The following is a 27,446-nucleotide window of genomic DNA, read 5'->3' on the forward strand; positions in this document are numbered from 1 at the left end:
TTTGTTTGGAATATGAGGAAGAAGTAACACAACTCCATTATTTACTGTTTAACCAAGATACTTTACATGAAAGGGGATATTTTCACTCCAAGACAACAGGCAGAGGGTGGGGCCAGGCAGGGAAACGAAGGCTGACTCAGGTGAACCAGGAGGTATGGTTATGGGCTGGGAGGTAGCAGAGCCCAGGCAGGGAAATGTTTCTCAACCCATACTGAAGGGTTTGGGAGTCTGACTCTAGTTCCCTGCAAAGCAGCATGGAAGATGATTTGCAAGGCCTTCTCTACAGTTTACACTGTGGACAAGGGTAAGGAAGGAAGGCTGTTGCTCTCCATTTCTGAGGCTCAACTGGAGTAGGAAGACTCCATTATGCCACACGAACCACTCTATATTCCTGGCACGTGTCATAGAACTTACGAAGGTTAGCAAGAAGTTAGTGTGGACCATCGGCCTCCCCTGAGGAGCTGTGAGCATTGCTGAGACAGACTCTCAGGTGTTACATAGGGGACTGTGCGGGATTTGCAAACTTAAGGGTCCTCAAGCCCCCAAAGGCAAGTTGAGGCAGTGAGTGCTTGCGGTGGTTAGGAGAGGAGAGGTCAGGGTGCCCTGGATCTCCAGGGAACCAGGCCAGCAGGAAACTTGAACCCAGTGGGGCAGGATTAAGCTCTGGCTTAGGGGGAAGAGGGCATTCCGGGCAGATGTAATGGAGCTGGGATAAGCGGGTCATGTGGGAGGGTCAGTAAAGCAAGGAGCCGGTAAAGGAGTGCAGAAGGTAGCGCTAGGGTGGAGGGAGAGGACCTTGAGGACAGAGTGGTGGGCTGACAGGAGCTGCTGAGAAGAAGGCTCCAGGAAAGGCTCAGGACATCACGTGGAAATGAGCCGAAGGCTCGCTTTGCCTCTTCACCTGTGTGTAATCTTCTGAGCAGCCTTGTGAAGTCAATGTGGTATCACAGTTAAGGGGACAGATAAGCAGCCAGTGTGAATAGAGTCGAACCCCTCTTCCCCAAAAGAAAAACAACTTCAAACTAGTTAGAAACAATATCACCATCAGCGCCGAATAGACAATCAACTCAGGTTGGTCTCAAGGAGCACCGTGAAGATAGAAAACCTCCTAAATGAAACTGTGGTTACAGAACAGAAAAGATCCAGCATCTAAGAGCTGGACTGGGGAGGATGTACCGCAGCAGGCAGTCCCAGTGTGCTGTAACACAAGTATCACTAGCCAAGCTTGTAATTAGGAGAGTCGTAGCAGGTGATGCTAAGCCAAGTTACGGAAACAAGCTGTTTATCGTTGTTATTTTTAAGGAATATGTGAAATTGTTTCTTTTTTTCTTTTGTTTATCTTCTCCATGGTTAAGCACCAGCTCTCACTGTATTTGATTTTGGTAACCTGGGTAGTGTATATATATATTTGACTGAATCAGAGAAGGGGATGGGGAACATCAAAATGGCAAGACCACAATTCTATTCTCCCAACTGTTCTGCTTCCAACCCTGGAGCCTGGATTCTATCCCCTTCCACATCAGTGGAAGAGCAACTCCTGTCACACACAACCAGGACCTGACTGCTTCTGGCCACCTTATCCAGGACCTACCAGTGCTACCAGAGCTACCAGTGTGTCATCTATATTCCTGTGTCATTGGCTTAAGGGTCTCCTCACAGTGCTCATTTCTCTGTGGGTGATGGAAAGAGTCTCACTTTCAATGTGAAGCCAGAAGATACCAGATTTCTCTGCTTAGCAACCTTCCAGTGTGTCCCCATCACATTCAAAATAACCTCCAAGTCCTGACACAGTGCCCCAACTGAGAATACCCCTTCTTCTCACCCCTTGAACTCAGCCACTTCCAGACTTCTTCCCTTACCATTCATTCCTTCAGTGAAGAACATTCTCCCCCAGGTAGTAACCACATCCTCCTCCTACCCTTTCCCTCTCTGTTCTGCTCATAGCATCCCATCAGAAAGACCCCCTGTATTACTTTCTTCTGTCTGTTTGTCCTCCTTTGTCCCTTTTCACAGGCCATGTGACATCATTGCTGGTTTACTGATGCCTGACTCTTCATATGACCTGCATCTCAGGGAATGGGGGCCTCTTGTGCTCACTGTTGTATCCTCCAGGTCTAGAATGGTCCCTGAGACACTATAAGCTCTCCAAGTAATCCTCACTTTTTTTCTTGGTGGTATTAGGGTTTGAACTCAGGGCCTCATGGTTGCTAGACAAGCATTCCCTACTCTCTCCCCCCCCTTTTTTTTTTTTGCCGTTAACTTTTGCTAGAGTCTTACTTCCTGCTGAGCATGCATTTGAACTACACCACTTACTTGAGGCTTCCTGTCACTGGGAGGTCAGGCATGCACCACAGACAGGTCACACCTCACTCTGTTGAGATGGAGTCTCATGGACATTTCTGCCTAGGTTGACTTGAAGCCATGATCCTCCCATTCTCAACCTCCCATGCATCTTGGGATGACAAGAAGGCCTAGCTATGGGTTGAAGTCTTGTGAACTTTTCTGCCTGGTTGTCGGGGTTTTTAGCCCCCCTTGCTCCCCTGACCCGCTGGAGAGACAGAGAAGGCACGCCCCGGCGGGATGAGCCAAGAAAAGAAAGGGTCGGCAGACCACCCGCACCCAGCCCTCCCTCACCGGAGGATAATCAGACGGCCTGGGAGTCAAGTCAGCGCAAGATCTCGTTTATTGGGGAAGTACGTGCCACTAATACAAGGCACAGGAGCCAATCAGGTCTAAGATCGGCAGGAAGGGGAGGGGTGAGCTGTCCACCAAGGGCGGAAGAGCGCTGGCGTCACTGCCCACAGAACCGCCTCCGGCTTATAACCAAAGACACTTGTAGCAGCTGCGCGTTGTTGTTAGGCGCCGCCATCTTAGCCACATGTGGCCCCAAGACTGAGAAACAGGCAGGGCCAGCTAGTTGACTTCCAGGTGTGCCCCCCACAGCCTCAAACTGTGATCCTCCTGTTTTCAGTCTCCCAAGTAGCTGGAATTCCACTTGTGAGCCACTAGGCCTTCACTTCTGAACAAAAACCTGTGGCCACTCCTTTTGAACTAGGAGACTTGGTTGGATGCACAGCAGTGAGCCATCTAAGAACTCTAGGGGTTCTGGGAAGCAGGATCTTTGGGTTACAATTCTAACTTGCTTGGCTCCTGATTTTGAATGATCTGTCTTACTTTTCATAATCTCTCTGGACTCCTGCGTGTCCAACCTGTAAGTGCAACTACTAGACAAGACCGTTGAATTTGACCAAGAAAAACCATTGCAGTCAGGGATGTCTGAACATCAGTATATATTTGAGTTCCTAGGCCTAGAGTGAATTAAATCTTAGATCTGGACTTCTTGTACTTAACCATGCACATGAATTGCCTGGGATCTCATTAAAATGCTTCGACTGTCTGGGGTTCTGCCATTGTAACAAGCTCCCAGGGGAAGCTGATGCCAATGGCCACAAATTAAGCAGAGAAGTCAGAGGCCCTTCCAACCCTGTGACACCAATGAGCCTAGGAAAGGCGAGAGTCCACTTATTAAATACTCAGAAAAACCTCACCTGTAACTTGACTTGCTGCTCATTGTGAGCTGAGTTCCCAGGCAGTATCTGCATGTTGCCCCTCATGCAACTGGCTGTTGAGTTGCTTTTTGCTTTTGAAAACAAAATGAAAAGCTTTTGCTTTTAAACAAAATGCAATGATCTCATTGCTGCATCCAAGCAGGGAGCAGGAGCAAAATCAAAGACCTTCTGTCTCAAAAATCTGACTCACCAGCTCATGCAGGAGACCACAGATGCTATCCCCAGTACTGCCAGTAAATAAATAGCTGGCCCTGAGATCGGCCAACAGGGAGGAAAAATCCTGTCACAATCTAATTGCTTCTCTCTCTCCCTGCTGCTCGGTCCATAGGCCTGTTGTCACTGTCTTTGTCTTCTTAAAAGACACCTCGCCCAATAGCTATACCCTTAGAAACACATAAGATGATGCTAAATGAAATGGACTCCATGATATGGAAACAAGTGATATATCACAGTTATAACTACTTTCAACGTCTTATGTGTATGTGTAGTTTCTATTATTGATGATGTTTTGTATCACCTTCCTATGTTTGCACCTACACTATCTCTGTAATCTTATCAGAGTATATTGGAAACCGTGTTTACTGGTATTGGAAGTAGGAAATTCAAAGGGAATACCAAATTCGAGAGACACAGGGTAAAAAAAGAGAAATAACTACAAAAGCAATACTTGCAAAACTGTTTGGTGTAAGTGAACTGAACAACTGGGAGGGGGGAGGGAAAGAGGGGGAGGGAGGGAGGCATGAGGGACAAGGCAACAAACAGTACAAGAAATGTATCCAATGCCCAACGTATGATACTGTAACCTCTCTGTACGTCAGTTTGATAATAAAAATTTGAGAAAAAAAAAAAGACACCTCGTTGTGCCTCTGCACACTGTCATCTTTAATGTCCACTAGGCAAGTAGACATTGGCAAGCCAAGGGCAGAGCAGGAGGGCATGACATGGCAAGGGGGGAAGCTCTATGTTGGGAAGCTAATTAGGGGTCCCCTAGCCAGTATCTCTAACTAACATCCACCTGCCGGGGCAGCAGCCCAGCAAGTAGAAGTTGACAAGGACAAAAGGTATTACCACAAAATGACCAGAAGCTCAGACACTCAAATGATGACATGAGCAGCCAACACGGTGGCCTTCTCCCACATCAACAGCAGGAAACCTTTAAATGCCTTTTAAAGCCCTTGAACAGCAGTGCCTCCATTTACGAAGATACCAAGCTCAGATGGCTGTCCATGAAATGGTTCTTCCCCTCTCCTCAGAAGAATAGAACAAGAGCACTGGATGCATGTGTAATTCACTCCACAAATCTTTACAGAATGCTGAGTAGGAAATAGGCACTATTCTTAGTGCTGGAGATCTAAATCTCAGATTTAGCTCCTCCTCTTCCATTCCGTATGAGTTCCATGCCAATTGGCAAAGACTCACAATAAACAAAGTTATAAGTTAATACACATCATGACTAGGAACAACCTGTGTCTATCAACAGGTGAAGAGAATAACCAAGGTTAGTAGATCCAAGCATTGAAATACAAAAACACAATTGAACCATGAAAGGGATGAACTATCAATGTACCAAACAACATAGATGATGTTCCTATAATTGTGTGGAGAAGAAGAAACACAATCTATTGTCTCACTGATAGAAAATTCTGGAAAATATAAGGCTATTAGCACTGAAAGTAGATCTACATTTAGATGTCACCTGAGGGGGGGGGCAGGAGAGGTGGGATCATTAAGGGACATGAAATTGTTGTTGTTGTTTTTTTATTCTAGGGTTTCAATTTGGTGTCTCACATTTGTTAGGGCTCTATCGACCATGTGAGCGCCTTGCAAGAACTTTTGCTTTTCTTTTGTTTTTCAGAGAAGGTCTCCCACTTTTGCCTGGGCTGACTTCAAACCACCATCCTCTTATCTGAGCCTCTTGGATAGCTGGGATTCTAGATGTGTACCATTACAGCCTATGAGAAACCCTTTGAGGATACTAGGTGTATTTGTAATCTTAATTGCTGTGATGATTCCATTGGATATAAACCTGTGCTGATGCTTATCAAACTGGATATTTTAAATATATGTGGTCTGTTATATAGTAACACACACGTATACCTATAGTGTACATAACATGTACATTTCACTTACCACCACGCCATGTGTTCAGTAAAATAGCAAGCCAGGGAAGGTAGGGTATGTTGGGGACCGGCAATGGTACTTTAGAGGACTGGTCAGAGACTCTGAATTAGTGATTTTGTGCAGAAGCCTGAAGTATGTGCGAGAGCTAGCCATGGAAAGCATGTAATTAGGCCTGATTTGCATTTCTCAATTAGTAATGCTTCAGAACTGAGTTCACGCTTCAAGTTTTGGATGACATGGTTGTCTGGGGCCCTATGTGTCATCTATCTTTGAATTTGCCTTGCCATATCCATATTCCTGGCCTACACCTGCTTTCTTTACACCTGCAGAAGGAAGAGTCATACCTCACCAGCTCTAGAGTCGGCACTAAGATTCCCATCAAGAATTCAGAGATGTCTTTTGACTGCCTCTTCTCTAAAACACTCCCACCAAGTATCCTGAATCCAGTTTCATACTGTCATGTCCAAGAATGACTTGAGTGTATCAATTATTACACAGTGGAACTCAGGATAAAGAGTTATCATTTACTAGCCTTTGATAAGAGCACACGGCACTGTGTACAAAGCCTTCCTCGTGTGTGTTACCTCAATCAATCTTCACCCAGCCCTCCAAGGTAGATACTAATAGTGTTCCCAGTTGATATGCATGGAAATGGAGGCAGGCAAAGGTTAAGTAGCCTGTCGTAGTAGCGATGGTGCCAAGACTTGAAAACCTAGGCAGTCTGCTTCAGAACGGAACCCTGGAAGCATCTACATCTAACTCCACAGAGTTATCTCTTATTCCAAATTCCTTATTCCAAACCAATGGGCCCCTGTCCAGTCCCATTACCTTCCATGCTCGGGGAAGTGGATTGGCTAAATTGTGTCCTCTGTGTCCAATTCATATGTTATAAAGCTCTAACCCCTCAATGTAATGGTATTTGGGGATGATATTTGGGAGAATAATTGGGTTCCAGTGAAGTGGGTAGTGCCCCATGGCAGGACTGGTGCCTTTAGAAACAGCTCTCATTTCGCCCCATCCCCTCTCTTTCCCAGTGAGAAGATGGCCTTCCGCAAACCAGGATAAAGATCCTCACCAGAACCTGGCCACATTGCACCCTGGCCTGATCTTGGACTTCCCACCATCCAGGGTGGTGAGGAATACAGTCTTGTTCAGGACAGTCAGTCTAGGGGGCTTTGTTAGGGCAGTCCAAGCTGACTAAGACAAGTGGAATCAGACCACCTAAATCCTAACCCTTCTCTCAAGCCATGTGGTTATGAGCTCCAAATGGGATGACATCTGGAGAGAGCTCAGTGTCAGCCTTTGCTCCATGTGAATGAGAGTCCAGCTGAGGCACTGACTCTGACTGCTGTTTTAGAAGCTCTGGTATGGGAGGTACTGGGACTCGCCAATGCTGTAAGATGTGGAGACATGCGCACTAGTCCCTATGTTTTGGAAAAGGAAAGTCAGGGTGACAGAACCCAGAGGCATGTCGGGGAGAGACACAGAATACAAGGCCTTATCACACAGAACTCTACCAGAGTGAAGGGTTCAACGGAGTCATGAGAAGCTTCTAGGTATGGATGGGTGACAATGAGACTTAGAGACTTTCATGAGATGTCCTTGGCTGATAACACAAAAGGAAGAAACTAGGGCTGGCTCAGGACAAAGACACAAGCTGTCAAGCAACCCTTGTTCTCAGTCCTGTCCCGGTCCTCAAGGAGCTGGGGCAAAGCCCTTGCTGTCCATTCACAGGCCTGATTTTGGCTCAGTGCCATCCACCCTGTCAAGTGCCGGGGCAAGTGTCAGCCAAGGGCTCTTGAGTGCTAGAATGCTGTGTCCTCTGTGTTAGGGAGATGTCCCATCGGTTCAGTCCTCATAAGCACCTGACCGTGCCTGAGATTACAGAGGACCAGCAACTTCCCCAGTGCTCCTGGGCTGCTCTCAGGCTCCAGGAGGTATCCATGAAAGGGACATTTTGAGAGAGTCCATTTGTGTCTAGTCTCCATCATGGGTGCACCACTCCCTGGATGCCCCAATGTCACCTGACGGAACCTCCAAGTCAATCTATTACCTGCCCTGAGCAGTGGGCACCACTGTGGGATCAGCCATCAAATCCCTGTCCCGAAGTAGAGGTGAGTTAGTGTCCCACGCCTGTCCTCACACCACACTCCTCTGAGCAGCCATTACCAAAGTCACAACTGGGCTGGGATGATGGGCAGTGGGTTCCTGGAAGGGACTAAAGGGACGTCTCATCAGACCCTCAGAACCCGTTCAAGCAGGGCTTTAGGGCCCTGTGAGTCATTGCCACCGTGCATGCCTGTTGAGTGTACTCAGGAAGAATGACATCGAAGCCTGCTGTAGCCTTATGCTGGGAACACGGGGGGCCTTCAGGTGCCGGAAAGTTCGCCTCGTCATCCTGAAGACTTGTTACACCTACTTAAGCTCCTAGAACATGAACTCTACAGAATGCTTTCCAGACTTGGATGAAAAGCATCACTGCTTAGCCAAGACATAGCAAGATTCAGTCAGTCATCTTTATTTTCACCCAATGAGTCCTTAGGCAAATATGTTAATTACATTTTACTTCCCAAGAAGGAAAGAGCAGAGAGGGAAAGTGTTGGCACTCTCAGAATCTTGCCTACCTCTAAACTGTCCTATTTTAATCAAGTCCAAATTATTATTATTGTTATTATTATTATTATTATTATTATTTTAGATTAGCTCCCCATGAGGTCCAGGCTGGCCTCAAACTCACCATCTTCCTGCCTTGACCTCCTAAGTGCTAAGATCACAGGCATGTACCACCCACTTGACAAGTCCAAAATTATACTTCTATGCAGTCACACATATTTAAAGAGCATATTAAATGAAATTGTAACAGGTAACTTAACAGCTGCTTTTGTGGTGAAACTCTGACTCCCTCCATGGACCCATGAATCAATTAAAAGCAGGATAAAAGCCAGGCACCCCAGCCTTTATTTGATATGCATGTCCTTTGATCTGAGCTACATTCCCTCCTGAAGTCACTTTGCTGTGACTCTGGCTTCCAGAAAAGTGCCAAAAGGCAACTACCCCCAGGCAGGTAATGTCTTTTTTGTCATTGTGTGACAAAAGGTACAAACTGCTCCAAAATAGAAAAGTGAACATTTCAAGAGGACCACGTGCCAAACAATAGGGCCAGCTTGTTCCTGCTCAGTTAAGTGATAAAATGCTAACAGCTTCTCCTGAAGCTCTTGAAAGACAGGTTAAAATAATGATCCATCAGGCCCAGCGGGGTCTGGGAATGTTTAATCATTATGCATACCTCTCTGTCTTCCCCTAGTGCTTTGTTTAAACCTGTAGCTCATGTCTACATCCCAAAGATGGCTGAAGCTGAATGGAAATTGGCATGTGTGCCACGTAATAAGTCATACTCTGACCTTCGCCATATCTCTTTATTCGGCACATACGAGCAAGTGGCTAGACCTAACAGAAGAAGTTCAGGAGTTTGGGGCTGGGGCAAAAAAAAAAAAAAAAATTCTAGTTTCAAAATTATTACTGTTATTCTTCCTATTATCGTTATTATTGCTGAGTTTTTCTAAATTATTTGCATGTGTTGGCTGAAATTCCACAATGGCTGTAGAAAAAAGATACTATAAATACTTCCCTCTTACAGGTGAGGAGATTCAGGCATGGAGAGAGCAAATAACTTGCCTGGGATGACAGAGTTTATGGATCTAAGATTTAAATCCAGACCAACCCTGGCTTCAGATTCTTCTCTCAGTGTGGGAAATAACACCCTGCCTTTGTCAGTGAAGTGGATGGTGATAGCTGTACCCTTAGTAAGATCTGTGCTTTGAGCAATTTCCCCCCCAGGATTGTGGATGTCTTTAATGGAATCACAGAACATCACCCACCCAGCCTCGTCCACAGCTACCAACTCGGGATTTTCAGATGTCTGGCAGAGGGGTACTATAATGAGAGTGATCATGCGGAGAAGGCTAGACAAAGCCTCTGGCACAGAAAACAACCAACTCTCAAACCAGACTACCTTAAGTTCCTTTTCAAGCTACAGGGCAGACCCCAATGTTATAATTGATATTTCCCTCCCTTCTAGAACTTTCTAGGCTTTTCCTCTCTCCTTCCTGCCAAGCCCCCTTGTCGAGGGCCACATGTGGATCATAGCAGCGTTGTGTAGCTCCGCTAAGAGTGGTCTGAGGAAAACACAAGGAGGATGGGGAAGGGAGCCAGCCACTGGGTACAGGGAAGGGGTAAAAGATGGTAAATACAGCATCAGGGCTCTTCACCTCGAAGTAAAACTGCAGATTCGATTTGTTAAACCCTAAAGGCCTTCCAGAAACAGAAGCATCCAGAAATCCAAGAGCTCAGAGTTAATGACCCAAAGTCCCAGTCAGATAAAAAGTGTTTCTTAGAACTATAAGCAAGTCCATTGCTTGACAGTGTGGTTGACAGTGACAGAACAATTTGAGATTCATGTTATAACTAACAACTCATTTGGAATCTTTGAAATGCATTTGCATAAAATAACGCTACTGACTGAAATGGGGTTTTGAGGACTGGCTGTCACTGATCCTCTTGAACTCTGTGGAACTCTGATTATAGGTGTGAGCCATCTGGCAAGGTGCTCTTTTGTTTGACAGATAAACAAATGGTTAGATATTTGGTCAAAGTCACATAGCAAGAAAATGGCAGAGCTGGAATTCAAATACAAGTCTTATTATCCTGAGATTCAGGACTATGGGGACATGGTTACATCTGCCAGCCCCCTTTATACCATGTTCTGTAGTGTCTCCAGCTCCTCAGAATCACATAAAGGCACTGTGCCCAATGCAGTAATACTGGGGACCCAAGGATACAGACTCCCTACACAGCTTCAAACAGAAAAGTTCTCATTTTCTCTGTATATTAAGATCCTGATTTCATCTAAACAAATAGTTCCTGGAGGATCTATAGGATGGGGTGGCGGCGGGGGGGTTGGTGGGGGAACCACTTAGAAACCACTATACTGGACCGCAACTACTTCCTAAAACAAAGCCCTAGGTAGGGTTTCTAGTCTTCATTCCATCACCAATTTTCAGTGAGATCAAGTCAGCCATTTCTCCTTCCTCTTTATTCGTGAAAAGCTAAATGACTGTGCTGAGATCCTACCATGCTCTCTTAGCTCTCCAGAGAAAATGGAATTAAATAAAAGGCTCATCTGATGTAGGAAAATGTCTAGACTGCTTGAATAAAATTCTAGATTAAGTTTAACTCCATTAGTGGCAGCAAGTTACAGAAATGTAATTAGTTACTGGGTTTAGCAAATGGAATTGTTCTTCAATATCCAAGGGAGATGGTTCCAGGACACTCTCCCACTCCTACAGATGCTAAGTCTCTTACATAAAATGGTGTATATAACCTACACTCATCCTTCCTTATACTTCTAATCATTTCTAGGTTACCTCCACCTCCTAATACAGTGTGAACGCTATGAAAATAGTTACAGGGAATTGTTTGGGAGATAAAGGCAAGAGGAAAAAAGCCTATACATGTTCAGGACAGATGTAATTTATTTGTTCCAATATTTTCCATTCATAGTTAGTTGAATCTCCAGGCATGAACTCCAGGGACAGATGTGGCCACTGGCGGATGCTTTGGCTAATGGCTACCAATAACTCATTTAGAATCAGGCCTTCAGCCGGTGCCAGTGACTCATGCCTGTAATCCCAGCTACTCAGGAGGCTGAGATCTGAGGACCATGTTTCAAAGCCAGGCTGGGCAGAAAAGTCTCTGTGAGACTCTTATCTCCAATTAACCACTGGAAACTGGAAGTAGCATTGTGGCTTAAGTGGTAGAGTGCTAGCTAGCCTTGAGCACAAAGAAGCTCAGGGGACAGAGCCCAGGCCCTGAGTTCAAGCCCCATAAATGACAAAAAAGAAAAACTAGGCCCTCAGAAGCAAACATGAGCCAGCACAGTAACCAGAACATGGCAGAATATAGGATGATACTAAATGATCCACAGAGGCAGAGTCACTTACCAAGAGAGTTGTAACAAATGAATATACTGATCTTCAAAGAACTCATAGCTGGAAATGATGCCACATTCCTCTATGGCTTGACCGTTCTTATACCAAGTTACCTCTGGCTTAGGCTGCCCTGATGACAAAAAAAGATTATTTTTATTATTATAAGTACTTTTAGAAGAATGGACAATAAGTAATTGGAGTGTGCACAAAAGGCTGGAAAGCTTCTCCTCACTGGGACAAGTTTGTGACTGAGTAAATACTAGGCCTGTATCAGAGCAAAGGAAGGGGATACAATATGGAAATGCTATCCCCAGTCATAAGAGCTATTGCTCGATTCACAAAGATGTGAATAGTCTTTTCTCGATGTCATAGGAAAGCAAACCCCCATCCACTAATGTTCTTGGGGAACGTACTTTGTTTCACTCCGTGCTTATTGCTGATTGAAATTGCCAGATTCAATGGAGACAGATATTAAAATGCAGGTTTTTAATCTAACAGAGATGTACATTTCCATCCAGTAGGAAATGATAATAAGGACATTAGACACACAACTTAACAATTTATCCTAACATTATTAACTGGCCTACAAATACCTTGCTTTCAAAGTCGAACAAAGCCTTTGAAATGTTAATTTCATATGTACATGGAAATCACTTTGCGTTTTTTGAAATATTATACTTTAACAGTGCTCAAAGTCCGTTGTGCATTACAGTACAAAGGAGAGAAGAACAAAGTGGATTAAAAGAACAAAATGGCTTTTTTTTCCCCCTGAAGAGGAAGGAGTTGGGTGTGTACACTTTCCAGGCTGGTATAATGCATACATGAATGATGATGTCACAGAAATTGGCCTGTGCGTTCCTCAGAGGGGTTTATACTTCCTGGCGATCATTAACCAGGTCAGATGCTAGGCTAACTGTGTCAACAGGAATTTCACCCCTCCTGGGAATTTTTCCCCCCTCTTGTCTTCAGGGCGTCCTGAGAAACTTTCTCTCTAAGCTCCATGTCATTGGGAATATACCACATAGACATGAATGAAACTCCGGTATTTGGAAACAATCCATGACTCTGCATACTCATCTGTTTTGTCTTATTTATTTGTTTTAGACAGTCGTGGGACTTGAACTCAAGGCCTGGGCCCTGTTGTCTTACTTATTATATACTCCAAGGGCCATTCAGATAAGTAAGAATACTTTGTTTTCTTCCTTTGCTTCTTTCCTTTCTTTTTCTTCCCTTCTTTCTTTCCTTCTTTCTTCCTCCCTCCCTTCCTTCCTTTCTTTTCCTTCCTTCCTTTGTCTTCCTCCTTCTCACTCACTTTCTTTCTTTTACTTTCTCTCTCTCCCCTTCCTTTTCCTCTTCCTTCTCGTTTTTTTTTTGGGGGGGGGGGGGGATCATGGGGCTTGAACTCTGGGTCTGGGCCCTGTCCTGAGCTCTTCAGCTCAAGGCTAGCACTCTACCACTTGAGCCACGGTGCCATTTCGGTTTTCTAGTGGTTAATTGGAGATAAGAGTCTCACAGACTTTCCTGCCCGGGCTGGCTTTGAACTACAATCCTCAGATCTCATCCTCCTGAGTAGCTAGGATTACAGGTGTGAGCCACTGGCACCTGGCCTTCTCCTTCTCCTTCTTGGTTTCTTTTCTGCTTTTGGGGCAGGGTCTCACTTTACAGCCTAGGCTGGCTTCAAACTCCTGATCTTCCTCCCTCTACCTCCTAGGCACTGGGATTACAAATAGACAAGACAACACAACAGCCATGAACACTTTATTCTCCCAAGACCACAGCAAGGGGAAAGCGTAAAGAGGCCAGAAAGGTAACAGACGTGAGAGAAGCCTGTGCTGTGGGTGAGATCTGAGGATTTTGAGAGCCTCCCTTCCTGTCTGTGCAGCGCCAGCCCTTTGCTTTCTGGCAGCCGTGGATTTTCCCTCCTTGCCTCTTCCGTCCAGTAGGTACCTGAATAGCTGTCCTGAACGCGAGGAGCCGAGAGGCCCCTATGCAAGGACGTGCAGCAGCTTGCCTGGGTTCCTGACAGGCAAATGATGAAGCCTTCCAAAATGAGCTTCCTTGAACCATCACAAAGCTTGCTGGACGGAATTCACTTTTGCCTATTCTTACCAACCCTGCATCTCCCAGTTTTGTTAGGTTCCTGTTTAGGGAATATCCCGTTGCTCCTTTTGAGGGCATGCATACTTTTGAAGGAAGGATAGTTTAAAAAACTGTGTAGGAGCTGGATGCCAGTGGCTCATGTCTGTGATCCTAGCTACTCAGGAGGCTGAGATCTGAGGACTGCAGTTCAAAGTCAGCCCAAGCAGGAAAGTCTGTGAAACTCTTTATCTCCAATTAAGCACCAAAAAGGTCAGAAGTGGCGCTGTGGCTCAAGTGGTAGAGTGCTAGCAAAAAACCTCAGGGACAGTGCTCAGGCTCTGAGTTCAAGCCTCCGGGATAGTAAGAACAAACAAACAAGCAAACAAAAACCGTGTATGGGAGGTGGTCCAGGGAATGCCGTTCCAACCCGCAGGCCCTCTGTTCATTCAGACTGATCAGGAATGAATGATTTCCCCCAGTTTCCTAATGGCTTCGTGGATATTTCCCTTGAGGCAGCATAAGCCTGAACCATCATTGAGAAATAAGAAGTGGTATCGTGTACCTTGTGGGTGGTTCTCTTTTTTTTTCCCCCTTTATGGGCTGGAAGTCTCATCTAAAAATTCTCCTTTATTTATCTTTCAAATTGCTTTGGTGGTAGTTGGGATTGAACTCAGGGGCCTTGAGCTTGCTAGGCAACTGCTTTCCCACTTGAACTGCACTTCAAATCCTCTCATTAAGAATGTTTTGTTAAACTCATTCTTTTTTTTCTTTTTCTTTTTTTTTTTTTGGCCAGTCCTGGGCTTTGGACTCAGGGCCTGAGCACTGTCCCTGGCTTCTTCTTGCTCAAAGCTAGCACTCTGCCACTTGAGCCACAGCGCCACTTCTAGCCATTTTCTGTATACGTGGTGCTGGGGAATCAAACCCAGGGCTTCACGTATACGAGGCAAGCATTCTTGCCACTAGGCCATATCCCCAGCCAGACTCATTCATTTTATTTGAAGTTGCTGGGGATGGAAACACAGGTCCTTGAGTATATTAGACAAGCCTTCTACCACTGAGGTACACCCTCTAAGCCTCCTTCTTTGTGTTTCTCAACCTCCTGTGGGTCCCATATCGACAGCCACCTGAACATTTCAGAACCATCTGACAAATGTGTGCAGAGGCTTGAAGCCAAGTTTGCGTCTGCCTGAACTCATGGAGACTCTGGGAAGACGCCGGTCACCCTGTGTCTCTCTCTGCCTATCTAAATGACATCGTGAGCACAAAGGAAGCAAGCTTTGCCGAGCACATGGTTGGTGCCTCTGGCATCCAGAATGAACACAAGGTTTTCTTACAACTTCTGTAAGCAAAAGGCTGTCATCTTCCAAGGTGGACAGAATTTAAGGAACAAAAGAGAACCGTCTACAAGAGACAAGATACCAGTCCCTTGTAGAATCATGGCCTCTATTTCTCTTTGCTACTGGCAATATTAATCAAGTCTGACTTATTCTCCACTCTAGGGAAAATTCCTGTCCTTGGCTTTTCCTCCTCTGGGCACTCTTTGCCTCAGTTTGAACCTGTTGCCTTACTAGCCAGCAATAGGAAGTGAACTTAGCTAACTGGGCACATCAGTTAAAGGGTAACAGAAGAGCTCAGGAGACTTTCTGAAGTGAAGTGACTCACACTATTCCTTGGGGGCCACAGGAAGAAGAGAGTGGATTGTGTGAGAAATTAACCAGTGTGGGAGGTACCGTACTAACCAAGAGCTACAGCATGAGATGAGGATGATCACTAAACAGTGTCCAAGAAGTCATTAAAATACAGACAGGGGCTGGGGATATGGCCTAGTGGCAAGAGTGCTTGCCTTGTATACATGAGGCCCTGGGCTCGATTCCCCAGTACCACATATACAGAAAGCGGCCAGAAGTGGCGCTGTGGCTCAAGTGGCAGAGTGCTAGCCTTGAGCAAGAAGAAGCCAGGGACGGTGCTCAGGCCCTGAGTTCAAGGCCCAGGACTGGCCAAAAAAAAAAAAAATACAGACAGACATAAATACATAATTATTTTTAAAAATTGCAGAGACTTCATTGCTCAGAATGAATTTCCAAAGTAATTTTCCCTACTGACGTTTTCATTATGTCTTTATATGCCAAGAACCCTGGTCTGTAGCTAGGCGCTGGGGAGCAGCTGGGTAGGAGAGTAGCTCCTCTAGGAATAGTTACCAGCTATTATGCAGCGAAGCACAGCGGCAGACCTCTCTGGGACCTTCTGGGAAAGCAGTGTGGATAAAAAACACAGCTGGCGCCTCTGGGGCCTGTCCGAGTCTGTCATGCTTTCATGCCACGTGAGCTGAAACAGAAACAGGCTCAACGTCACCAAGCCTTCTGTGATCGATCTGGCTTCCCCGGGAATTCCGGAGACCGCATGGTGTGGCTGCACTACGACTCCGAGAGGTTCATCCGCTGGCTGAGGATCGCACCGCGCCAGTGGCTGTCACCCTGAGGCTGCCTTCAGCACTGTGCTATCCAGCAGAAGTGCGCGGGGCACAACGGGCGCAGTCCTGGGGCAGGTCTGAGAACACAGGTGGGCCTGAAGTCAGAGGATCTTCCCTGCCCACTCATTCCACCTGCAGATTGGTATTAGCCAAGTTCATCTTTGATGCTACCCTGAGCTTGCAAAACCACCTTTGGCTTTATCCAGAATGGAGGATCCCACTTCCCTTCAGACACCACAAACTTCAGAGAGAAGACAGAAGCACCCCCATGGTATGGGAACCAGGAACAGAGACAGGTAGAAACTACAAATGGCCAACATGGGGGTGCTAGAGGCCCCCAAACAGAAGCTTGAACTAAGCTCGTGGGGAGAAAGGCTGATCTAAAGGACCCGATGTTACTGCAGAGGGCAAAGCCCCATTCCAACATCTGCTCAAGCAACATCTGCTTAACCATTTACACCAATCCCTACCTCTTTCCACCAAATTCTTTGCGTGGTCTGGTACTCAGAGAGTCTGTAGCCAGTGACAAGTTCCCTGGTAATCGTTTCAGGTTTCACCAACACCTCAAAGTCATCTGTTGAGGATGTTGGGGGGCTTGTGCCATCAATCCCAGCTACTCAGTGTGTGGAGAGTGGGATGGTCAAGGTCTAAAGCCTGCCTGGGCAAAAAGGCTTTTGAAATTCCATTTCAATCAATAGCTGGGCACAGTGGCGCTTTTCTATCATCCCATTGATAGTGGAAAGCATAAATAGGAAGATAGTGGTACGGCCTGACCCGGGCAAAATATAAGACCCTATCTCAAACACAACCGGAGCAAAAGGAGCCAGAGGCATGATTCAAACAGTACAGGACCTGCCTAGCAAGTGTAAAGTGCGGGGTTCAAGTCCTAGTCCTAAAAATTAAAAAAAAAAAAAAACCTGTGATGATCAGGAATGAGTAGTGGTAGAGGGGCAGCAGGCAATGTTTAAGGACCTTCACCTTAGCAGCAGGCTTTAGCTACCTGATTTACAGGGCCTAAGTTAAGATGAAAATGAATGATTCCTTGTTCATGCACAGTGAGGCTTTTCATGACGGTGACAACAAAAGAGCAGTAAACCCAGCTCAGGGCTCTTCTAGATTGGTGGCAAAGACATTGACCCAGAGTCCTAGGCCAGCCTTTATTAAGGGACATCATACTTGAAACAATCTGCCCACAAATACTGGAACATTCTGCCGATCACGAATGCCTACCAGTGCCCCTAGAAGGCCTCCTCTATTGCTGCTGAAGTTCACAATGATTCCTTCCTCCTACCATCAGGTTTAGAACAAAGCAGGTCCTTGGAAACCAAAAAAAACCATTCCCCAACCACCTCTGCCTGCCATCCCTACCCTCTGTGATAAAGAAATTCTAATTTAGGAGAGCTCCCTATATTCCCCTTCTCAAGGCATGCGCAAAAATAACTCTGTGCTGAGACCCAAGACTTAACTGACTCACCTGATAGGTACACAGGACTGTAACGTTGAAGAACTTACAGGTTACCATGGAATAGGAAGAAAAGTGGCTTGGGTATACATGGAACCGCTGAGCTGGGAGAGAAATTAAGTGAGAGAAGTCTGAAGACAAGATTGACAAGTCCAAGGCTGCTGGGATCTGTCAAGAGAGAGAGAAGAAAAGGCTTCATGAAATTTTGCTCTATGGTTGTAAACTGGGGCCTTTTGATATTCATTAAGAAAGCCTTGAATTGGATTTCCAATTACTTTTTGTTCCAGAATTCCATAGAGCCTATCCAACTCTTAAATACAATGTGCATGCTGAGCCTCTTGCCATGTAGACGTGGAATTTGTTACACAGAATTGGAAGTAAATTCTTCTACGACATCAAGAATAGGTACTTCCATTCCAGGTTTTTTTTTTAATTTTTTTAAGGAAGACTTTATTTATTTAATTATTGGCCAGTCCTGGGGCTTGGACTCAGGGCTTGAGCACTGTCCCTGGCTTCTTTTTTTGCTCAAGGATAGCACTCTGCCACTTGAGCCACAGCGCCACCTCTGGCCGTCTTCTGTATATGTGGTACTTGGGGAATTGAACCCAGGGCTTCATGTATGGGAGGCAAGCACTCTTGCCACTAGGCCATATCCCCAGCCCTCCATTCCAGATTATTTTAAAAACATATGTGGTAGCTGAGGAATTTGTACCAGTTGATATAAAAAGCCTGGATTTAGTAAATAACTATTGCAGTTGTTCCTTAGTATCAATGGAGTATGCTGTTCCAGTCATTCATATGAAACAACAGGGCACTTGGATCTAACCTATGCCCATCCTCTCTTATGCTTTAAATCATTTCTAGATTACTTTTTTATGACACTTGGTAGAATGCAAGCAGTCATTCTACAATGTTCTGAGCAAGTTGTGTGTGTGTTCATTGCTGTTCTTCACATGTCAAGGTGTGGCTTTAGGTGGGAAATGTCAGCTCGTGTGACCTCTTGACTCAGAGTTGCCATCTTTCTCCTATCTCTTTTTTAAAAAAACAGCTCTATGGAGACAATTCACATACCATACGATTTGTCTACTTAGGAAAGCCTACAGCGCAATGGCTTTCATTGTAATTGGGCCCTGCAACCATCACTGTAGTAAATTTTAGATTTTTTTTTTCACTGTTTTTGTGCTGACTCTGGAGTCTGAACTCAGGGTCTAGGCGCTGTCCTTGAGCTTTTCTGCTCAAAGCTACTGCTCTGCCACTTGAGCCACAACTCCACTTCTGACTTGCGGCTTCATTGGAGATAAGTGTCTCAGGGGGCTTCCCTGCCCACGCTGGCTTCAAACAGTGATTCTCAGGTCCCGCCTCCTGAGTAGCTAGGATTACAGGTGTGAGCCATGGAGGCCTGGCTTCTTGCTACTTTATTTAGAAAGAAGCCCCAGATCTCCCTAGTTCCCCATTTCTTCACCCTATCCCAACGCACACACAACCCTAGGTAACCACTAGTCTGTTTTGTTGTGTCTGTAGATTTGTCTCTTTTGGACATTTCATGCAAATAGGTTCTTTTTAAACATTTTTTTATAAGTAAATAGGTTCTTCCACTTGGCATAATGCTGTTAAGGTTTACCCATGAACTTTGTAGCTGCCCCTTTTACCACCCTGGGTGGTATATGGGAGAGGGGCAGGTACAGAGTTCCTCATCAGTGATTAGCATGGAGAAGGGTGAGAGAGGGACCTATTTGGAGGCTAGAACAGGAGGGGGTGCCCTTCACCAAAAATGGGGAGTCACCAGGGAGAAAGGTAAATTGTCTTCAAAATGCACCCCAAGCCAGGCACCGGTGGCTTGTGCCTGTATTCCTAGCAACTCAGGAGGCTGAGATCTGAAGATCGAGGGTTCAAAGCCAGCCCAGGCAGCAAAGTCCATGAGACCCCCTAGGTCCAATTAACCTCCAGAAAAGTCAGATGTAGAGCTGTGGCTCTACTGTTGAACAACAACAAAAATAAAGCTCAGAAGCTGGACAACCATGGCTCACTTGTGTAATCCTAGTTACTCAGGTAGCTGAGATCTGAGGATGCCAGGTTGAAGCCAGCCTGGGTAGCAAAGTCTATGAAACTCTTATCTCCTATAAACTATCCAGAAAAAGCCAGAAGTGACCCTGGGGCTCAAGTGGTAGAGCACTAGCCTTGAGCACAAAGAGGCTCAGGGACAACACCCCAGCCCTGAGTTCAAGACCCAGGATGGGTTAAAAAAAAATACTCCAAAGTATATTCCCCATACTGCCCTGGAAAAGAAACATGTTTTCCTTTTGAGGGAAAGGAGGGGGGTTGTAGAGAAATTAAATGAGATTATTTTTTTCTCCTTTGAGATCAAGTATACGGATGTATTTCATTCTCCTCTTTGACCAGCATACAAGTCTTCCTGGGAACAACTTCTGGGCAGAAGGATGGGTACCCCAACTTTCCACATTTCTATCAACTTACCCAACCATTTGGGGGGAGGGGGAGAGACCAGTGTGGAAGGAAAACACTCTCCTGAGCTGGAGGCATTACATGACTATGGACCGAGAGTAGGGACAAATCTAAATCCAGCCCTGCCACTTACCTGGGCAACTTGTTGAGCCTTTCCTCATTTGTAATGATAATACTCTAAAGATGAGAAGAATGTATGTCAATCGCCTTGTAAGAATCTGTTACATAACTGGTTTGCATAGTAGTCATCAGGAGGCTTTAAGGAAAGATTTTGCTTGTTGTATGAGTTTCCTTTCTGCTGTGGGTTACCGCAGTGATTTCTTTTTCAAAAAAAAAAAAATGATGTATCAATTAAGAAGTAAACATGTCTCCTGGAGTCATGCCCCTTTCTGTAAGGGGGACTCCTGCTCAGGATGGAGAGGAAGGAGAAGGCACACACCAAGCTGCTAGGGGGCTGGGCTGGTGGTGAAGACCCCGGGGCGTCAGCTCGCATGGCATGGGACACCTGCCTGGGTGAGCACCTCCTCCCGTGAAAACATCCACACACACATGCACCGTTTGACTCACAGTCTGTTTAGTCACCGTGTGTCCCGGCTTGAGGGCACTGTCTGTACTCTGGAAGGAAAAGAACAGTTAAGACAGGCGGTGGTTCATATTTCACGGCTTCTGTGAAGGTGAGAATGCTTGATGGCAGATTTATCATTCTGTGCTAGAGATGACAAATCAATACTGCATTATTGGGATTCGCAGAGGAGCCCGTGGAGGGCTTCACAGACGACTTGGGAGAAATGACGTGTGAACTGGAAAGCACGCGAGACTTATCTGCTCCTTCTCTTTGTTGTTGGTGGTGGTAGTTTTTAGGGCAAGTTTCTTTCTTTTAAAAAAATTTTTTTATTATGCCTTTAATTGTACAGATCATTTTCATTTGTGTTCTTAAATTTTTGCCAGGTGCCAGTGGTCCTTGCCTGGGGGGCACAGGCAGCTGATAACTGAGGATCACAGTTCAGACTCAGCCTGGTCAGAAACCTTCAGTTAGCCAGCAAAATGCCAGACTGGATGCATGGCTCACGTGGAAGAGTGTGAGCAAAAAAAGCCAAGTAAAAGTTCAAGTGCTAGTACCAGCACAAAAACAAAAGACAAAGATATCTTAATAAATAAATATCACGTTCCCCTCCCTCAGAGCACCATCCTTACATCTCAGTGCACTCTTAAGAGGAAAGGATTCGGTAATCCTTCAAGCATTTTTCTATTCATTACATAGATAGTCATACAGACACACGTAATTTTGTATATAATGAATTTATAGTTTATAATTTGGTTGTACATATAGTATTAAGCTGTATATATGTATATGTGTGTGTATACATATGTGTGTGCACTCCCCTTGGCTTGTTTTACTTTCTAATAACTTATGAGAATCTTTCAATGTTAATCCAGTCCCTAAAGGGCTCCATCCTTTTATTTATTTGGTTTTGTTGTTCTAGTGGTTTTGAATCTACTTTTTGAAAAATTAGTTTTATTTAGTTTTTTTTGTTTATTTGGTACCAAAGAATCGAACCCAGGGCCTCATGCATTCTAGACAAGCACTGTACTACTAAGCCACATTCCTAACCTGCTGTCCATCCTCTTCAAAGCAGCTAAGTGGTATAAGTATCTCCAATATGGCAACTTCATGTTCACCAGCCACCTGTTCTTGTTAATAATGACATCTGGTCTGGCTGTCATTTTTCAGACATATGCATGTAGATGTATCTCAATGAGCATCCTAACTTCCTTGGGTGTGTACAGGCGTCCCTCGACTACATACCTAGAAACAGCACTGCCGGTGTTTTCCTATGCTACCTGTAGAGGCTACCGGAGCACAGGCAGCCCCTAGTAGGTGGAGTGATGTGGTGATAGTGGGCATAGATTCTTGTACCATGCTGCCTGGCTTAAAACCTTCCCTCTGCCATTCGAGCCTATTTCTCTCCTGCCTCGGTTTCAATTATGACAAGAAGACAATACCCGTATCTACTGATTTGGCTGTTATGAAAATTAAGTAGTCGGTCTCGGTCTTCTGGATAATCTAGTGAGCACTGAGTGTTGGCTGTCATCAGTGGCTTTTGGTTTAACCTCAGCAAAATGACAAAAGAATGCCTTTCTCTCTAACTGGTGGAGAGCTTCATTATGATGATCCAGTCTAATCCAATAGCGGTTGTGTTCCTGAATTCTCCCTCTGCGTTAATGCACATTTTGACACCATACCCACTGTCATTTGATACTTAGCCCCATGTTAAATTAGAGGCCTCTCCCCAGAGTGGGTGGGGAGTTAGGAGAGGCCACAAAGGGAAAGACATTTTTGGTGCCTACTCTGTCTCAGCCCCGAGGCAGGGCACTTCACAAACATGAGCACATTTATTAAAACTCTCAAGTTGATTTTTTTTTCCCTACTTGACAGGTAAGGACTTGGAAGTTTATGTAACTGTCATTTTTCTAATTGTTTTTAAGAACAGGGTCTCCTGATGTGGTCCAGACTGTGCTCAAACTCCCAATCCTTCTGTCTTAGCCACCCAAGTGCTAGAATTACAGATGTGTGCCACTATAGCTGGCTGAAGTAACTTCAAAGGCTTGCTGCAACAAGTCTAATTTCTCATGGCCCACAAATGGCATAGGTATGAGCTCAGACTTGTTGGAACTCAAATATGCCTTTTCTTTCCTGTTTTAAATTTTTTTGTTGGGTTTTTTTTTTTTGAGGAAGTAGTAGTGAGGTTTGAACTTAGGGCCTCATGCTTGAATGGTTCGCTTATTCTGCTAGTGCTGAACCACTGGAACCATACGTCCAAGCCCTGCTTTTTGCTGGTTTATTTTGGGGATTGAGCCTAACAGATCTTTCTGCCCTAGTAGGCTTCACCCCAAAAGCCTGGCTATCTCAGCCTCCTGAATAGCTGTAATTACAGGCATGAGCTACTGGCCCCCCAGCCCAAATGCACTTTTCCTTGGATATGATGTTAAGGTTGTATATGAGAAACAGGCATAAGCAATAAGTTCATGAAAAGATACGCAACATCATTCGTCATTATGGAAATGCAAATTCAAACCACAATGAGACCCCACTATATACCTACTACAGTGGCTACAAGGGCTGGGGATATGGCCTAGTGGCAAGAGAGCTTGCCTTGTATACATGAGGCCCTGGGTTCGATTCCCCAGCACCACATATACAGAAAACGGCCAGAAGTGGCGCTGTGGCTCAAGTGGCAGAGTGCTAGCCTTGAGCAAAAGGAAGCCAGGGACAGTGTTCAGGCCCTGAGTCCAAGGCCCAGGACTGGCCAAAACAAAACAAAAACAAAACAATACAGTGGCTACAGAAAGGACACAGCCGAGCGTCCGTGGGGATGTGGAAAAGAACAGCATCCCCATATGTCACTGGTGTGGATGTAAAAATAGTACAGATGTTTTGCAAAACAGTTTAGAAGTTTCCTAAAAAGTTCAATGAACTTTACCATGTGACCTGGCAATTCCACTCCTTGAGAAAAACCATGAAATTATTTACTTTACCAAAGCCTTCACATATTCTTTGCAGGGTTGTTCAGAATAGTCACAAATTAGAAACAATCTGAATATCCATTGGAAATAACTGAAATTTTCAACTGGGGAACTGACAGACTAAATTTTTGACTAGAGAATACAGACAGAAAAATGAAGGCCTCGTCATACAACTGAGCAATAAGGTACAAAGGATATATACATCCTACAACCTGGATGAATTCTCTGAAAACGCTCTCAGTATACTCAGTGAACAAAGCTAGACACAAGTGACTGACCACATCCTCTAAGAGTCCATTCATATGAAAACTGTACAAAAGAAGTGCTAGAAACACATTAATTAACAATAAATGGGATTGAGGAATCTTTTGCTAGTGACAAAAATGTTTTCCAAACTGATCTGTGATGATGGCTGTACATCTGGTAAATTTACTTTAAAAACTCACTGCACTCCACACTTGAAAAGGATGAATTGCATGATATGAAAAATATGTTCAATGAAGTTAATTATTTTTTTTTTGCCAGTCCTAGGCCTTGAACTCCGGGCCTGAGCACTGTCCCTGGCTTCCTTTTGCTCAAGGCTAGCACTCTGCCACTTGAGCCACAGCGCCACTTCTGGCTGTTTTCTATACATTTGGTGCTGGGGAATTGAACCCAGGGCTTTAGATATATGAGGCAAGCTCTCTTGCCACTAGGCCATATCCCCAGCCCGAAGTTAATTTTTTTAATAGTGACAAAGAAAAAAAAAAACCACTTAATGAGCACTACTATATTCATTACAGCCTTGCTTGCTATAATAAAAGATTATAAGCAAATTGAATGCCCATTAGTGAGAAAGTAGCTACAGTATACCTGAATATCTAAACTATGGAATGATTTTAACAGCAATGGGCATTAAGAAAGAATAAGGTGGTACTGTGTGCACAGATACAAAACAATCCCATAGGGTATATTATTAACTGAAATAAAAATACAGAAGTGCAGACAATGCTATACCTGGGTAAGAAAAAATATGATAATATGCCTACTTATATAAGGATTAGAATTGCACAAGAAACTGGCAGCCTGATTGCCCCTAGGAGGGAGCCTGATTGTCTGCAGGGAAATGAGACTATTACTTAAGGACGTATAATTTGCATATTACCTAGTAAACAAAATTTAACTTTTAAATATTAATAGTGAGCTCCTGCAGGTGCACTGCCGTCTGAGGCATACGTGTCACACAGACAGGGTGAATGCACAGCTGTCATTTCTGCTTGCTCTGGATTTGTTTGGAAGCTTCTTTAAAAAAAAAAACAAAAAACAGAAAGGCCAGGTGTTGAGGTACACAGTTCAAAGTCAACTGGGGCAACAAAGTCTGACACTGTTATCTCCAATTAACTACTGAAAATGCCAGAAAAAAATGCCAGACATAGAGTTGTGGCTCAAGTGATAGAGCACTAGCCTTGAACCAAAAAACCTTAGGAACTGTGCCTAAGCACTGAATTCAATCCCCAGGACTGGCACAGTCTCTCTCTCTCTCTCTCTCTCTCTCTCTCTCTCTCTCTCTCTCTCTCTCTCTCTCTCTCTCTGTACCTTGTCATAACTTTAGAGACCTTTCTCCAAAATATTTATAACTCCTCAAGTGGCCGTTTCACGTATCCTCCTAAGTCTCCCATGTCTTCTCTCACTCAGCTGCCTGGCAGCTTGGGCTGGCATCAGGGAACTGGATAACCAAAGCCAATGTCTGTGGCGCTCTCCACAAAGTCATTCAGGGGGTGAGCCAATCAGGACAGCGCTCGGGTCCTTCACTTAGCCTCAACAGAAAAAAGAAAGTGCTCAGGACACAAGGAAGAGAGAGAGAGATACAGACAGACAGACAGACACAGAGAGACAGATACACACAGAGAGAGAGAGAGAGAGAGAGAGAGAGAATCTTGAAACTGTGTGAAAACTGACTTGAGGTTGAAACCAGAAACAGAGAGAAGCTGAGCCTCCAGAAATGCAGAGGAACAGACCAACCTCTTGGACTTTTCCGCTGTGTGAGCAATAAATTCCCATGTTGTTTAATCTAGTTTGAGTTGAATTTTCTGTTACTTCTAGATGACATACCCTTCTGTGCATGGTTCATAAAGTTTCTTCTGCCACTCTCTCTCTCTGTCTCTCTGTCTTTCTGTTTCTCTCTGTCTCTGTCTCTCTCTGTGTCTCTCTGTCTGTCTGTCTGTCTGTCTGTCTCTCTCTCTCTCTCTCTCTCTCTCTCTCTCAGATGTGAGTCTGGGACTCAAATTTGCTACCTGATGCTTTGTCCTATTGGCTCGCACTCTACTGACTGAGACAAACCTTCAACCCCATGAAATTCCTACCATTGGCTTTATGTTAAACACCATGTCAGGACCATGTTGCTGACAGGAGGTAAGGATTTAAAATTAGATGGCTTAATCATGGATTGCTTCCCCAAGACAGTTCTGAGGAGAACTGTGAAAAGCCTAGCTCATCCAAACTATTTCTGATTTCCATGTTATTCTATCTCTTTCTGCACTCATTCAGATTTTCTTGCTCCCTATACACAGAGAACATTCTATCTGTTCAAGTCCCACCAGCTTTCAAATGCCTAAGCTCAAATGCTTGCTTCCTTTAAAAGCTCTTCTGATATTCTCAGCTATAACACACACACACACACACACACACACACACACACACACACACACACACACACACCAGCTATCTCCAAGTGATGGACTGCTTTACTCACTATGTGTCCCACAAGCCCAGCATCCCCCCAGATTTGAACTGCCTGCATTCCCAAATGCTCATGTTTAAATGTGGTGCTGATGGGTTCTAAAAGTATTCTGAGTAGATCATAGCTATCTATAATCCTAGCCATTCAGGAGGCTGAGATCTGAGGATCATGGCACAAAGCCAGCCCAGGTAGGAAAGTACATGAGACTCTTATCTCCAATTAACCACAAAAAAAAGCCAGAAGTCGAGCTGTGGCTCAAGTGGTAGAACACTCAGGGACAACGCCCAGGCCCTGAGTTTAAGCCCCAGGACAGGTATACACACACACACACATTCTGAGATGATGCTGATAAAATCTCTGCCTCTTTTTTTTAAAGAAACTTACCACCAACTATTTTCAGTTAAAACAATTCATGTATGATAAATTCTAAAATGTAATTCTATTTTTAAGCTTTGCTTTCAAAGACATTGTTTTTAAGTACAGAATTGTCCTCAGTCTAATTTTGTTATTTATTTTAGTCATTACACTAATGTCAGTAAGATATAGTTTCAGTTTCTGCTATTTTATAGGGTTAATATCATTATCATATCCTGAAGCCTGAGTGGATGGGAGGGCTGGGGGAGAAAAAGAGAGAAACTTTAAATGAACAAAAGTGAATCACTTGGAAGAACTACAATGCAACAGATACTTTTAATATATATCATAGTTTATATCATATATATACATTACATATAATGTGTTACATTTGCATAATACGTATTATCCATAACATATTATAGATACTCATTTAATCCTGCTAAAGAGGGTATTTATCAATCTTGTTCTAAAGAATGTTATTATCTCCATTTTACAGAAAAGAAAGCTGAGATTCAGACACTTCAAACAATTGGGCTGGAGTCTGGAGTCATTCCAAATCCTGCTTGGCAGCCTGGGCTTTCTTCTTGGGGACCCCCCTTTCCCCAATGTCATCTACATTAAGAGGCTCATGACTGAGTTCTTCTTGCTTACGCTGAGATCTACAAAAATGTTCACAGGCGCAAAGAAATGTTTG

The 27,446-nt window shown here is 44.6% G+C and overlaps 1 protein-coding gene across 3 annotated transcripts in view; it reads right to left on the reverse strand.

The window, feature by feature from the left end:
* Alpk2 (alpha kinase 2) overlaps window positions 1-27,446 on the reverse strand; it is a 107,193-nt gene that overhangs the window by 78,421 nt on the left and 1,326 nt on the right. The window contains exons 2-6 of one of the 3 annotated variants that reach the window (XM_048363515.1): window positions 20,719-20,766; window positions 20,285-20,471; window positions 17,701-17,856; window positions 15,955-16,081; window positions 11,690-11,807 (exon numbers count right to left, since the gene is read on the reverse strand). In XM_048363515.1, the coding sequence (XP_048219472.1) occupies window positions 11,690-11,807; window positions 15,955-16,081; window positions 17,701-17,748 (293 nt within the window). In that variant the 5' untranslated portion in view covers window positions 17,749-17,856; window positions 20,285-20,471; window positions 20,719-20,766. Of the gene's footprint in view, window positions 1-11,689; window positions 11,808-15,954; window positions 16,082-17,700; window positions 17,857-20,284; window positions 20,767-27,446 lie in introns of all 3 variants that reach the window. The other 2 variants (XM_048363514.1, XM_048363513.1) reach the window with 2 other exon arrangements.

This window comes from Perognathus longimembris, chromosome 15 (genome assembly GCF_023159225.1).
Source record: "Perognathus longimembris pacificus isolate PPM17 chromosome 15, ASM2315922v1, whole genome shotgun sequence".
NCBI lineage: Eukaryota > Metazoa > Chordata > Mammalia > Rodentia > Heteromyidae > Perognathus > Perognathus longimembris.